Source organism: Lipophrys pholis (assembly GCF_963383615.2).
Source record: "Lipophrys pholis genome assembly, chromosome: 14".
Classification (NCBI taxonomy): domain Eukaryota; kingdom Metazoa; phylum Chordata; class Actinopteri; order Blenniiformes; family Blenniidae; genus Lipophrys; species Lipophrys pholis.
The window spans coordinates 5,530,293-5,546,025 of NC_137633.1; the positions used below are offsets into that span (position 1 = coordinate 5,530,293).

Here is a 15,733-nt window from a genome sequence, read left to right on the forward strand (position 1 = left end):
CGCCAGCTCGCATGTTAGGGCGGCGGCGCCGCGCGACATCGACCTGCTTTATTTTAATGTCACCACACATAGACGCCCCGGCCTAACTGAGCCTTCCAAGCAGAGTCTGATTAGTTCCTGTTATTGCAGCCACAGTCTAGAAATAGTTCATGTTTTGAAGAAAGCAGCTCGTCTAAACCACGTCTGGGAAAGGCGACCTCAGTTGTTTACAGCGCCGTCTCTCCCTCAACAGCTTCGCACCAGGGTGATTACAAATGCACGGGAACCTATAGAGGGAGTGAAACGATTTTCTGCTCTTTGAGTGCAGAAGAGCATTTGTATGAAAAGCGGTCGGTCACTCAGCGGTTTGCACTGTCGCCTCACCGCGACTCCCTGGTTCCTCTCTCGTCTATTAGCCGCACAAGACCCCGGATCGATGGATAGGATAGATGCCATTTAAAACGGGCTCAAGTAAGTCGGTGTCGGATCAAAATTCTGCACGCTTAACAGGACCCGTTTGCTGCATCAACACAATGCGTTTTCATTTAACTTTAAAACCGCCAGCAGCTGACGACGTTTAGTTTCACTGCATCGACATGAACGAACCCTCGTCTGTTAGCGTAGGGTCTTTAACATTTAAAATTTAAATGAATAAAATATGATAACGGAATAAACCATAACGAATCATTTGCATATTTTGTGCACAGCATAAACTCACCTGCGCCTTCTCCGGTAATGGTTAAAATAATTACCTGCAGTAGAAATTAACTCTACATGTTGAGGATGAAAAAGAGGTTTTGGTTCCTCGACTTGTTTGCATACAAAGCTTCATTTGTCTCATTCATACTGTACGCTAACTGACAATAAATACTCTTGATTCTCGTCGATGGTCAACATTAACTTAAAAATAAAAACGAGGACGCATCAAAAGTTCTTTTTTCATTTTTATTCAAATCACAATCGACATCATTTTCCATGAAATAGTAAATAATGAAATGTGAGAAGGGGAGTTGCAGATTTATACAGTCGATCAGATTTCCTTTTCACAAAAACATGAACATTCATCTTTGCGACTTATTTTTGACAATACTCATCTGAATACTTCAGGTGCTTCATATAAAAAGTAAAAAAAAAAAAAAAAACAGTTCCTGCAAAAAAAAAAAAGCTGAATTATTGACACAAGAATTTAACTTTTCAAAAGCACGAACTTGAATTTAAAAACAAACCACGATCTGTTACTAGATTAAACATAAGTACAATGACGCACCTATCAGTTACAGTCTCGGGACTTAAATTAAGAAGCAACTGAAATATCAACGCATACCCTCTGGGACCACTAGATGGCACTGTACGGCAAAAGGAACGCTGCTACAGTACTGACAGTGAAAGCAAAATGTTGCTAAAATAAAAAGATCCACAGCAGAATTTGAACTGAATATTATAGAGACACTTTCATGACATGTTGTACGTTAAGTAATTATAAAAAAATTGCCTATTGTGTAGTTTTTCCAGATTAACAAGTGAAAAACTTACTGAACTTATGTGAAATTGCACTAAAATGTGTCTCCTTTGAAAGAAAATTCTTATTAAAACAATTAATAAAAGGAATATAAGAGTTGGAGACGAGCATTATTGTCTGAGAAATGTTCAAAACTCAATTGGAAAAAGTCCCTAAAATGTATTTTATAAAAAGAAAAGTGGGGATTCCTGTAGACAAAGAAAACACAACTTCATGACATTTTGGATGATGCAATAATAAAAGCACAAGAATTTAAAAAAGTTTTTGAGGTACACATGCTTCAACACCGGAGTGATGAAAAGTCAAAATCTACTATTCATTCATTGTTGTGTAATGGAACAATCACAGCTTTGCAAAAAATGTTTTAAAAACTAGACTAAACATTGATTACCATCATGTTTGTTCATAAATCTATTTTACAGCTCTGATTTATTTACTATCAAGGCAGCAGAGGCGGAGGGGAGGGGGTAGTCGATTTTTTTTGGGGGGCCGATTCCAATATTGGGGGGAAAAAATTATTCTGATGACTGATATTTTTAGCAAACTAGTTAACTTACCACCGAGGTAAAGTGTTCGGTTCAGTAAATGCCGCTTGACTTACTCACTCGTCACTACTTCACTCTGCTGTGGGCCGACTGAAGTGTGACAAGATAGGAATTGGAAGCGCCCTCTACTGGATACGTAACACAATGACATCAGAAAAACAAAATTTTCCCTGTATTTTATTAGTTTAAAAAAAACAACAACTAACATTGGCGTTGTGCAGCCAACGTCTGGCCGATTAGCGATTATTCTTTAATGGCTATAATCGGCCGAATAAGTCGGTCAAGCCTTACAAGGCAGCCGTGAAAATCTCAGTGCAACACTCAATCAATCAATCTGGAACTCGAGCTGAATCGTTTCCCAGGACCATCGGATGAATAAGCCCCTTTTAGAAAACACAGCAGGGGCTGGTTTAGGGGTTTCTTCTGGCGGGGCTTGTTGTTGCTTCCAGCAGTCTGGTGATGATGTCGGAGTGAGTGGGGTGAAAGGTCAAGCCGTCCACCTCCATGGCCAGGTGACCCGTCTTCCCACTCCGGATTCCAAAACTCACCAGGGTGGAGAGGAAAGACTCCTCCTGGTAACGACAACCACACAGACGAGTGTTGCTGTTCAGGGCGGCGCTGTGATGTTGTTATACAACTCGTTATACACTCGGAGTGTGAGAGAGAAGCTGGTCGCTGTCGGAGACGGTTTTGGGGAGAGAATACAGTCGATGGGCATTTTGAGGGGAAGAAGGGAGGCTGAGGTCGACTGTGGAGTCGAGCTGCAATTTTCTTTAATCACTTCAAGCAACCCTTTCCACATCAAACACAGTCGCTGGAACCAAAATGACTGTTTAGTTAAGTGACTCACTGTTGCTTGGAAAAGAGAAGCTGATGTGCTTCTTTTTAGGTTTTCATTTTAGAGTCAAAAACTAAATACTCTTTGCTACTTATGGTATTTTCCCTTCGCTTCTTTAATAAAAATCTTAGTATAACTTATGTCACAATGTTTTTGTTGCGTTAACTTGTATTGTTTAAACTGAGTGGACAAGAAGCCAGTGAATGCAGCAGTATGAAATCTGTTCTCTGCTTTTGTTTTGGGGATAACTTTTAAGACCTGTGATAGATTTTATGTTGCAGTAACATCAGAAACGCTGGTTCCTTTTACTGCTCGATTGACTTCTGAGCTCAGGTATGTTCCAAATATATTAAGGCCACGTTTACACATACCCAGGTTTTTACAAAAACTGACATTTCCCCCCTCTACATTTAGAAAAAACTCTTCATTGACTCGGACCTGCGTGTACACCTTGTTCAGAGCTGCTGTGAGCAGCCGAGCCTGTAGGGGGCAGTGTAATGAGAAGCATGAAGCCATGATAGCCAATCAGAATCCTGGAAAAACAATAAATATCTGCCTGCCACCTTTTCAGAAGTAAACAGAGACACAGAGTTTTGCTAAAGTGCCACTGTGGCCGCAGTTTTCAGAAATCATCGTTTGTGGTGAGTCGTCACTGCGTATATGTGTAACCGCGCGGCCCAAACGCAGAAAAATATCACCGTTTTTTTTTTTTTTAAAAGACCCGGTTACGTGTAAACTTGGGTAGATGTTTTAACTGATCCAACCCAAGATCCATATAAGTAGGGGGTGGTGGGAGTGGATCTGTTACCTTTTCCACAGATGGCAGGTTGGAAGTCCAGTCCAGCAGGTGCTCTTTTGGGGTCTCGCCGTCCGGTCCCAGTCCTCGCTTCACATAGCGCTGGTGTGACGGACACGTTCGGAGCAGGTAGAGCCCACAAGCCACAGCATATCCTCCCCAGTTAGACACACCTGCAGCAAGAAGGAAATGACAGGAAGATGCCCAGTTAGTTCATTTAAGTTTTGGTTTTTAGAAGTAAACAAAAAAGGTTCTCAAGATAAATGGACATCGAGAAAAAGATTAAAGGAAGAGTAGAGCACAAACTAAAGATTGATTGACTTTTAACTTTAGTTCACTTGTAACTTAAATGTAAATTAATTTTCTGAATCACTTTGACAACAATATCTTAAAAAAAAATGATTCAAATCGTATCAAAACCATTGTTTCCTCTATTCCTGATTGTTTTTCCATCAACTATCTGACTTCGCAGCATGATGTCAACGTTGGCTTCCTTTTCAAGAAGCTGCCTGTGTGTTGGTAGTTTATTTGAAGCGGATTATAGAGGATCTTCCTCCACTTAACTGCTGTAAGCTCATGTTGTGCCCCCCTATAAGAACTTTATTAGCAGTACTGACAGATTTTGGGGGGGAAATTACTTCCTGTTTTGTTTTATTTTGCTTCATTGAACACGCTGCCCCCGGACTAATCCCACCTCTCCTCTCCTATCTATTCATTCATTTCTATTACATTTCTTTATACTTAAATAATTTTTCTACTTTTCTATTATTTATTGTTATTATTATTCTGATTGCTTTTATTCAATTAAATTTTTTATTTTATTTTCACATTTAATTCATTATTATTATTATTATTATTATTATTATTATTTATTTTGCCTTAAGTTTTGTTTTTAGTGTGGGGGGGGGGGGGGGGTTCAGGAATTTTTTTTGGGGGGGGGGGGGGTTTCTTAAGTCCCTGCAATAATGTGCAGTATGCTTAATGACCTCTGTCTGTATAAATCTTGTTGAAATCTGTTACCTTTCATTTGCTATGATAATAATAATTTTAAAAAATAAGAACTTTCTTCTTTATACTTCACTTCTACATTTTAAATCAGGCAGCATAACTTTAAATAAATACCGGCCAGTTGCAGCTGGTTTCGTTGTTTATCTACAGCGTTTGCGGTTTTGTGAGTGGAAGTCTGCTTTATCTACAAAGTCGGTTCAAGAGTGAAGGGTGTGCGTGTGTGCATGCGTGTGTGTGTGTGAGAATCCCCATTGCTCTCGTCATTATCCAGTAATCTGGCCTGTTTACATTCACATGTGCGCTCAGTGTGGAGGTCTGGACGTCCGTACCAGCAGTAATGGCGTAATCGGCGGGAACATCACAGGCTATGAGGCTCCCTTTGGGCATCAGGCTCACCACTCTATCCTTCACTTTGCCCATCCCCAACTCGTTGCCGCCGTCTCCGATTCCTACAGGAACACATAGGACACCTGCTTAGGCAAACTGAGGCCACGACAAGGGAGAGACAAACACCCGTTAACGTCATGAGTGAAGGGCACAGCCACAATATATACCGACAAGTCTCTGGGACAAAGTTCAGAATGTCAACAGCGCCCTCTGGTGTTACAAATGGCTTCGTACAACATTTTCAGGAAGACGTGAATGCAACAGTAACATTCATTTTTCACGAAGTCCAATAAAAGATAGAGCTTTTTTTTCCTGTTGAAAGAAGCTTTGAATTAAGTTAAATTTACCATGTCATTAATACGCCATCAGATATGTGAATAATCTTCAAAAAAAAAAGTCTTTAAATAGTCGTTTAGAGTAGTAAAACCAAACCTGTCTCTGAGGTTAAAAGGCAATACACACAAAGCATTACAGTTACTCCATTATGTCCGGCAAAGCAGCAGCTACTAAATGAACAAACGTTTCGAACTAGGCGTTTCTGTACCTGTAGTGATGATTCCCGATATGTCCTTGGCAGCAATAAACAGATTATCTATGGGATCCACCAGATGTTTGATGTTCACTGCCCTCATGTTGTAATAATTTCCATCTGCAGCACGTCCGCTGCGCTCAATCGCCAAAAGGTGGTCGTACCTGTTGAATCCAAAAGTCTTACGTCACCGCTGAAGCCGCTTTATGTTTAATTATAGACGTGACGTGTTTCCACTGAGAGCACAAGGGTGAATCCACCAATCGGCCCACCTGGGTTTGTCCGGGTCTCCATTGACACACAGGAAGTGGCGTGCAGATTCTGGACCACTGTCTTCAAAAGTGACCAATGGGATATGGGTTTTCAGCACTCCTGCGGGTACAAGGAAAGATGGTCATATTCGGTGTTAACCGCAGCTCCGGATTCAGGGTCACTGGTTTGATCCCCCCCCCACCTGTGGTCACAGCCCGATCGATGAGTGCCTTGTTCATCTCCACGGCTCTGCTGTCTGTCACCATCGTCACCTGTTTCCCCAAAGACTGCAGCATGGTGGCAATAGCGATGGCTCCGGGGGGCCCGTCGGTCTCATCAGGAGGGCTAACGGGCCAAACACAAAGACCATGTTGAGGACACAAAACACGTTTACACATATTCATATACAAAAATCTTATAATCGCTTTTTTGACTTTGTCTTCGTGAAGGAACCCATCGGTGGAATATATAAAGCAACAAGAGAAAGATGTTGTTTTATTAAATTGATTTGTTGGAAGCAGAATATCTTTGTGGGGAGTGAAAGTGTTCCCAGTCCGCATTGGTCTTTATCTATCGAACTGGTGACGAGGTGGTGGTGCAGCCAAACCGTTGGGCACCTTGGAGGCGCTACTTTGCAGCTTCCAAGACTTAAAAGATCTGCTCCTAACATCTGGGTGCCAAATATAAGCAGGATATAGTTAAAAAAAATTATTAAATCCTCTCCAAATATTACATTTTTATAGTCTAAATTATCGTTTTGTTTGTTTATTGACTCAATTTTTTTTCTTTTATTTAGCTGTGAACCACTTTAAAACATAAATGTAGTTCCTACTACTATATCAATTTGGTTCATCTCTAGAAGGAATCTCTAGATTCACTTAGAACAAAGCAAATTAATGAACGCATAAAGTTAAAAGATCACTGCTGGGAACTGACGCCACCTTTTCTCTTCCACGTGGAGCGTTTTGTTAGTTGAACCCAAACGCAGACACTAAAATGTAAAAACGAGCCGTTTGGGAGCGGAATGCCTCGCAGCGAGATAACAGCCTGCATTCCTATTTACACATATATGAAAATCCGATCAGTTCACCGTCTCACTATATGATGGCAGCCATTCAACTGTGTGTATCGAGTAATGAGATGCTGCACCAGGTCTATTCCTGGTCGCGCCTTAAGCTAAAGGTTCATAAAAGTCGCCTCGTATCGGGAAAAAAAGATGCATTACAGACCCCCCCCTCATGTACTGAATAATTCACAAGAGCCCCACAATAAATGTTGTGAAACTGCGTCTACCGCTGACGGCGCGTTCAGGTGGAAATGTACGTACTTGTGCATGTAGTGCGTGGGAAAACCTGTTGTTATGGCAACGGAGGAGGAGTGAGAGAGTGCCAGACAGGAGCGCAGAAGTTCATCCTGGACAAACAAAGCTTTGATTCCTCGTTGACCTGATGACGGAAAGAAAACAGAGGCTTTACAACCAGCTCATAACCAAACCGGAACTTTATTCTTAAACATTTAGATGGCAAATTAAATTTGGAAGCACAGAAATGGAGGTTTGTGCCCAAATACTCGTCAGTACCAGTGGCAATATGTTTGTTACGTGAACTCCACAGTATCAACAAAGTAATATTTAATAACTCGCAGAAACTGAAAGCTCAAGATATCAAAAAAGATAAAAATGACTTGCCAACTGCACATTTGACATTTCCAAAGCTGCTAAATCTTTTTCACTAATTGAGAAAAATGCCTTTGTGTATCTAATTTGAGAAACTGCACTGACATGTGCATGCATAGAGATCTTTATTACATGTTTACCTGGGTCCTCTATGATGATATTTTCCAGCTGTCTGATCTTCTCCACTGCGAGTTGAGACGCCAGGCTGTAGAGCAAAGGACTGCGAGACAGCTCGAAGCAGAGGGGCGTGAGCTCCGGCGTGAGATTGACGCACAGAACGTCCTCGGACGGAGGAGAGTCTCGGACGTCGGTCAGGAACATACAACCTGGAGAATGACTGAACGCCAAGGACGGCTCTGGGGAAAAAAATAAATAAATAAATAAAAATACATGTTATGTTCTCAACGTAACGCACCTTAAAGCTCCATCGATTCTAAAATGGTTGAAACGGCTTGAAACGAGAACATCGCTGCCTGCAATTATACAAATACTAAAAGCATTTCTGTCAAGAGTTTGCACTTCAGGACTCTGCGGCCATAAGTATAGATGGACGGGTGAAACGTGCTGCTCACTGCTGCTGAGGATCGCCTCTATAGCCGTCACCCCACACGCCCAGAAGGCTGGCACATCACCGGGCTGCAGCTCCACTCTCTCCCCGTACTCCGGTCTGGACAGGTCCTTTATGCCTAACAAAGCTGCACACAAACAGTCATGGAGTGTGCAGACGTCTTCATGCGCTGGTGAGTCATGTGCATTGAGTTCAATTTTTACCTGGGTCTCCTATGTGTACAGGAGCTCCATGTGCTAGTGGGTTAAGATGCGTCGCCTCCACTACTATGTCCAGCATGCTGGCTGGGATCGGGCGCATAGTGACCACTAGGGGGCAGCTGAATGCCCCTGCAGGAACACAGCGAACCGCCGTCTGAAAATGCGTAAAAAATAAAGATGCTGGGGGAACGATTCGCTTCAAAGTGTCAGGCAAGTAAAAGGGAAATTTACTGTACTTCCTCTTATGAGTTTGTCTGATCGAATCTAGTAAACCCAATTATACAACTATAGTGAATAACATTGTTCGAGTTTTTGGTCTTTAGCAGAGGTGATGGTTTACCTACACGTATGAGAAGTAATGACTGGATTTGTTTCATGTTTTGCATGAAAAAAACATATATGTAATTCTGACTGTGTGTTGCTTAAGATCTTTGTCTTACAGTTCTCTGTGTGTACGCAAACAGGTGTAGACTTTTTCTTTTTCACACTGAATCACCGCTTCGTGACCAACACAGTGGCTTACCCTGCAAAATGCTTAAACCAGAGATCAACAGTCTTTTTCAGAAAGAGAGTCTTCAGTTGCAAAGGTGATCTTAGTGCTGCTCAGTTAAATGAGAGTTTAACTGTGATGGTAATTGGCATCATACCCGGTACATGCTGACATTTCTGCCTTGCTCCACGTTCCTGACCGGGACTCCGGCTTTCTTCAGTTTGCCTTCGAAGCCAAAGCTGCAGCCCAGATAGAAACACACCATGTCGGACAGAGGACCGGCTCGCTCGTCCTGCTGCTTTGGCACGGTCCTGAAAGAAGGGAAACAAGATGCAGGGGAGATGAGACGATGAAAAATAAATGTAACACTGTTAAAAGGTTGACCTGAATTACTACTTCAAACTAAACGTATAGAATACTTTTTAAGATTCTTGCTCATAGATTTGTTGGCCCTAATGTGCTATAATTGCCCACAAATACTAACACACATGATATGTTGTCTTTTTTCTTTAAAGTTATTCTGGAGAAAGTTTTTTCAGCTGTGAGCGCCTCGATAGTTCATCTTCTGTGACTGAAAATTCTAGCCTTTTGCTATTTACATTTATTTTTTTTACAATTACCTAGTAATTAAGGCAAATAGGAAGCAAGTTAATGAAGAAGAGAGTAATTCCCTTACATCGTGTTGACTTTTATTATTAAATAGAGCGTTGTATGTTTACAAGAATGTATTTCTGAATGAGGGGACAATTCCAGCATATCAAAGCCCAAATACATGTCTTTATACCCAGGATTCCTTTCAGGAACAATAACTGCCCTGTCAGTAAAGTCTGTTAACGTACCCCGGGTCACCGTCGTAACTCTGTAGACTGGACACGGAGTTGACCAGGCGACCCTCCTGGTACACACAGTACTGTGAGATATCGGTCCTGTTTACACAGAAAATACATCCAGAAGAGCAAAAATATAAACAAGGAGAGTCCAGGTGAAACATAAAGTTTGTAAAGCCAGATTGCATCGTAAAACAGAAAACAATTCCCTATACTATTACCTGTACTGACATTTTTTATTTTAATTTATTTATCATAATTTTTTTAAATCTCAAGATGCCATTACCGTGTGTGTGTGTGTGTGTGTGTGTGTGTGTGTGTGTGTGTGTGTGTGTGTGTGTGTGTGTGTGTGTGTGTGTGTGTGTGTGTGTGTGTGTGTGTGTGTGTGTGTGTGTGTGTGTGTGTGTGTGTGTGTGTGTGTGTGTGTGTGTGTGTGTGTGTGTGATGATGGGTTAAAAAGAAATCTCCACGAAAACAGAGAAAAAGGAGATGTCATTCAAGGCAGCTGAAGGCGAGTTTATAAACAATCAGCAGAAGAATGAAGAAAAAGATTTACGAGGCACTAAAGACGTTTCGACAAACATTTAAATAACGTTTTACTAATGTTTGTCTCTCAGGGGGTTTAATTAAAACCCATTACTTTTATGAATTGAGGGTTTATTCCAGTTTATTAAAAAAAAAAAACTTGTCTGTGTGTGTGTTGTTCGTCCTTACCTTATGTCGGCATGTTCAGCCAGAGGGGGACAGGCCGTCTCTCCCAATTTACTGCGATAGAGGAGCGGCAAGGGGGCCGGATTACTATGACAGAACGCTTCAAAATCATCGGCCAGATGATGAGGCAGGACGACGACGTTGGCCTGTTGGTATCCTGACAAACAGGTTAACGCACATCACAACAGGCACATCACAAACGGTGGAAGAAAAACGTCCTGACAGTTTAATTAATAAAACGACGTGACGGAAGAACGAGGCTCGGAGCGCGATACGCCGTCTCTCACCATTGGCGAGTCCACTGGTCGTGGTTATCCGGGCGTCCTGTCGCCTGATTAACAGCCTCAGTTCAGCCGGACTCAGGCCGTCTAAATGATCGGACCGCTGCATATCTCAGCAGCTCAACAGTCTTGTGTAAGCTACTCTAACCTGGATGGGCGGGTGAATCCCGCTGTTGTAGAGAGTGGTCTAACCTGAAGAGTCACCAGGGTTAATGTTTGTCTGAAGACGAGTTAGAAGTGGTTTAATCTTTGAAAAGCACAGTGGTTGAAGATGCGTGAGAAACAATAATGGGGAGGAATCTGTATGAAAGATTTAAAAGAGAAAAGCAGAGGTATGTGTTTAGCTTTGATTTTCACGCTATTTCTATACACATCTATGTAGGCGATGATGCATTCGTATAAGTTTGAGTACGAGTTTATGGCACCAAGGACACCTTAAATAAATTGACAACTTTTGTTATTTTCCGTCTTGTGCTCAGTGTCAGTAATGCAACACACGAAATGTGAAAATACATGGTTTCCCTGTGTGTATGTTTTTCTCCCACAGTCCAAAACACATATGCATTTGTGGTGAATGCAAGCGTGTGTGTTTTTTCTCTCTATGTTTGCCTGGAGGAGGAATGGAACTGAAGGTGGATGCCAGACCAAAAACATCTTCATCGCCCCCTTGTGGCTCACTACAGTATATACAGGTACTTCTCAAAAAATTAGCATATTGTGATAAAGTTCATTATTTTCCATAATGTAATGATAAAAATTAGACTTTCATATATTTTAGATTCATTACACACAACTGAAGTAGTTCAAGCCTTTTATTGATTTAATATTGATGATTTTGGCAAAAAAGTAAAGAAAAACCAAAAATCCCCATCTCAAAAAATTAGCATATCATGAAAAGGTACTCTAAATGAGATATTAACCTAATCATCTGGAGCACCACACCCACCCTTGAATCAAAGAATTAACTCTAAACACCTGCAAAAGATTCCTGAGGCTTTTAAAACTTCCCAGCTGTTTCATTACTCAAAACCGCAATCATGGTAAGACTGCCGACCTGACTGCTGTCCAGAAGGCCATCATTGACACCCTCAAGCAAGAGGGTAAGACACAAAAAGAAATTTCTGAGCGAATAGGCTGTTCCCAGAGTGCTGTATCAAGGCACCTCAGTGGGAAGTCTGTGGGAAGAGAAAAGTGTGGCAAAAAACGCTGCACAACCAGTAGAGGTGACCGGACCCTGAGGAAGATTGTGGAGAAGGACCGATTCCAGACCTTGGGGGACCTGCGGAAGCAGTGGACTGAGTCTGGAGTGGAAACATCCAGAGCCACCGTGCACAGGCGTGTGCAGGAAATGGGCTACAGGTGCCACATTCCCCAGGTCAAGCCACTTTTGAACAAGAAACAGCGGCAGAAGCGCCTGACCTGGGCTACAGAGAAGCAGCACTGGACTGTTGCTCATTGGTCCAAAGTACTTTTTTCGGATGAAAGCAAATTTTGCATGTCATTCGGAAATAAAGGTTCCAGAGTCTGGAGGAAGACTGGGGAGAAGGACATGCCAAAATGCCTGAAGTCCAGTGTCAAGTACCCACAGTCAGTGATGGTCTGGGGTGCCATGTCAGCTGCTGGTGTTGGTCCACTTTGTTTTATCAAGGGCAGGGTCAATGCAGCTAGCTATCAGGAGATTTTGGAGCACTTCATGCTTCCATCTGCTGAAAAGCTTTATGGAGATGAAGATTTCCTTTTTCAGCATGACCTGGCACCTGCTCACAGTGCCAAAACCACTGGCAAATGGTTTACTGACCATGGTATTACTGTGCTCGATTGGCCCGCCAACTCTCCTGACCTGAACCCCATTGAGAATATGTGGGATATTGTGAAGAGGAAGTTGAGAGACACCAGACCCAACACCGTGGATGAGCTTAAGGCCGCTATCAAAGCATCCTGGGCCTCCAGAACACCTGAGCAGTGCCACCGGCTGATTGACTCCATGCCACGCCGCATTGAAGCAGTCATTTCTGCAAAAGGATTCCCGACCAAGTATTGAATGCATAACTGAACATAATTATTTGAAGGTTGACTTTTTTTTTATTAAAAACACTTTTCTTTTATTGGTCAGATGAAATATGCTAATTTTTTGAGATGGGGATTTTTGGTTTTTCTTAACTTTTTTGCCAAAATCATCTATATTAAAACAATAAAAGGCTTGAACTACTTCAGTTTTGTGTAATGAATCTAAAATAAATCAAAGTCTAATTTTTATCATTACATTATGGAAAATAATGAACTTTATCACAATATGCTAATTTTTTGAGAAGTACCTGTATATCATGAACTATGTCAGGGGCTAAACCACAAATCTAAACTGAAAACATGAATGAGCACTACAAAAAAGTTTTTTTTGTTTTTAAGGTGATTTCAAATACATTGCTTGATTGTTCAAATGTGACACATCAAAATTTTAAAGTCGACCTGATGTCTGGACTGAGCTGTTTTTGAGAAAAATTGAGACTTTCGATAGGGTCGAGACTTCAGCAGGAAATGATGTGCTCGTGCAAAACATTACATCTTCACTCGCGTACAGTGGGAAGAAATAGAACTGCGTCGTCCTTCTGAATCTTCTGCCCGTGTTCTTGCGTCTCACCTTTGTCCATGGCAGCGCTACAAACGCTCCTGGAGAATCTGAGGGAACGCCTGGCAGCTCTTAATGCAGGCAGCATTGTCTCACCTAGACGGAAGCACAAAGGGGATTGTTCCCAGCAGTAGAATGTGGAGGGGAAGAAAACGTAGGATCTGCCAGACTGAAGGTTTACCTGCCAGTTAATGTAACTGATGTATGTTGTGTGTTGGTCACTTTCGTCTTTAGAGATCCACAAGAGATCCCCTCTCCCGTAGATCAGCAAAAGGGGTACCAACAGAAAATACACCTGACGAGATAAATCCAAAAACAAAATCCTGTAAGTATTTAATAAATAAAATATCACTAATGCGCATGGCCATAAAGCACAATGAATACTAAAAAGTATATTTATAAATAAAAGCTAATTATGCTCATGCTAATGTAAGAACAAATAACAGTTTCTCTATAAAGCATGTTGGGTGAAAACAATACAAATTGCTTATTCTTTTTATTCTATTAAATATGCCCTTGTCACATTTACATATTAAATACTGCTTGACCAGCTTTCTGGTCGTTATTGTTAGTTTTCCTTCTGATGCTTGCAGACACACCACATACATTGAGAATACCATTTCCTGCCACATAATACGATGACGCCACGTGAAGAATGAAATAAAAGTTTAGTACTTGAAGGCTTGAAGCTGCTGTTTTCTACATGACTGCGGAACAAGAGAGACCTCAGTCACACAAACTCGGCGGAAGTCGGGATGAAATGTGTTAGAAAATAAAAGAAAAATGAAAACATTACTATATTATAGTTTGTGGGAGTCACACCTGCGATTGACTTACTACTAATAAGTATTAGTTTGCGACAACGGTAATCACAGTGTATTTTAAAACTTCTATGAGTAAAACACAACTAGCAGAAAATCAATTTTTATCAAATGAAGAGACGCGACTGTAACGTTATTCACCGTTTGCTCGCATGTAGCACGCTGATGACTTTAAACGGTAAGTAGTTAACTCAAAGCTTTGCGTGTTTGTTATTTTCAGACCTTTTAAAAGGTGTTTTCTTGCTTTTGTGAGTCGCTTACAGCCAAGCTCGTCAGAGCTACAGACGAGCTACAGAGTGAGGACACCGCGACGGAAATGACGCGTCTGGTGAACTTTCAGAATAAAAGCCCCTCATCCACAGTTTGTAAACAATCTGTTAACACGACCTCTAAAAAGTCGGTAAACATAATCTGTAAACAGTTTCACAGTCTGTAAAGTCTGTGCACACGATCTGTACATACAGTTTGTACACATTGTTGTATAGACCACGTAACTTCCGGTTTCACAATCAAAGCACAGACATCCAGGAGAGCTATAATATTAGTGGCACGTGATCATGACAAATGAATGGTCTTTATTCTACGGAGATTTTCTTTGCCACTTTCAGACCAGTGTCTTAAAAAGTGTCATTTCCTCATTGTCAGAAAATCTTTTTTTCTTCTTTGATCACGTAAAGGGTTCATTCTTCATCTCCACATTGCTTAATATTTCTAAAGGTGGCAAGTTTGATTCTTGAATTTTCTGTGACTGGTGTCATTGAAAATTATTTTTGTTTATTTTTTGGACGATGTTCATTTCAACTGAGGTAATTCTGGCAATAGGGTATAGCGATGTCCTGTCAAGATTGTCTTTTATTTCTTGAAACAAGGGTGTACTGTTAAATTTGCAAAGTCGGTCTAAATTTGGAGAAATATGAATTCTAATGTATTGATTTTATTTTCCTGTTCTTTTTAAGACTGGATTGACATGTTAGAATATTTTGAATCCATAAGCCATGTTTACTGTATGTTTACTGTAAACGTATTATTCATCAGCCTTCAGTACAAAAGAGGATTATGAAGTGCATTTGCAAAAAAACAAAACAAACAACAAAAAAAACGGCCTCGACAGAGCTTGAATTGGCATGACTTGGATGTGTTTTAACTTCTGGTTGGAGACCTTTTTTGTTTACCTTTTGAAATGACCGGTTCTTTTAATGTACAACCAAAGTCCGCAAAAAAAAAAAACCCCAGCATTTGGGTTTGTGAGACAAGAATAACAGTGCCCTACTTTTTGCATGAGCAAATACAATGACTGCTGTAAAACTATTACATGTAAATGTATAATTGTTCATTTTGCTGGACAGGGTTGCTTTAATTTGACTTCACAATTTTATCCTGCGATGCTTTTAGGAGTATTGATCTTAACTAAAAAACACAGTGGCATTACAGGCTGTCCTTTAACCTTTACCACAAATGATTTCTGAGAATCTAATCAGGAAAAAGCTGAGGCAGGTCACACTTTTAGTCACTATTCAGTCACTGTTTGCATTTCCTTTACAAAAATGTAGAAACATAAAAACTACAAGCCCCACTCACCGACAGTTGAGGGGCAAGTTGGTCAATAACATTGTTGGTATAGACTAACATAGAGGAGATGTAAACAGATGTAGATGGATGTTTAGTCCTTTGTGCACCACTG

General features: G+C 41.0%; 1 protein-coding gene across 2 annotated transcripts; it reads right to left on the reverse strand.

Annotated features, from left to right (window-relative positions):
• Positions 1 to 929: 929 nt before the first annotated feature.
• On the reverse strand, positions 930 to 14,309 carry dglucy (D-glutamate cyclase). Of its 2 annotated transcripts, none has more exons than XM_080479415.1 (16): positions 14,275 to 14,309; positions 13,413 to 13,526; positions 13,244 to 13,327; positions 10,328 to 10,481; positions 9,626 to 9,712; positions 8,944 to 9,097; positions 8,300 to 8,450; positions 8,101 to 8,223; positions 7,669 to 7,884; positions 7,181 to 7,298; positions 6,056 to 6,198; positions 5,874 to 5,973; positions 5,617 to 5,765; positions 5,015 to 5,134; positions 3,690 to 3,850; positions 930 to 2,615 (listed from the first exon to the last, which is right to left on the reverse strand). In XM_080479415.1, the coding sequence occupies exons 3-16, from the start codon at positions 13,317 to 13,319 to the stop codon at positions 2,454 to 2,456; spliced, it is 1,914 nt and encodes a 637-aa protein (XP_080335541.1). In that variant the 5' UTR covers positions 13,320 to 13,327; positions 13,413 to 13,526; positions 14,275 to 14,309; the 3' UTR covers positions 930 to 2,453. The 2 variants fall into 2 exon arrangements, with proteins under 2 accessions (XP_080335541.1, XP_080335540.1); XM_080479414.1 differs by lacking the exon at positions 14,275 to 14,309 and adding an exon at positions 13,849 to 13,868.
• Positions 14,310 to 15,733: the final 1,424 nt, after the last annotated feature.

Excerpts from the sequence above, each read along its gene's own strand:
- dglucy (XM_080479415.1), bottom strand. The coding sequence starts at position 13,319 with ATGCTGCCTGCATTAAGAGCTGCCAGGCGTTCCCTCAGATTCTCCAGG. Across the intron at positions 10,482-13,243 it reads TAGCGCTGCCATGGACAAAG|GATACCAACAGGCCAACGTC; the intron begins GTGAGACGCAAG and ends CCTGTTTGTCAG. Across the intron at positions 7,885-8,100 it reads AGAGGCGATCCTCAGCAGCA|AGCCGTCCTTGGCGTTCAGT; the intron begins GTGAGCAGCACG and ends TTTTTTCCCCAG.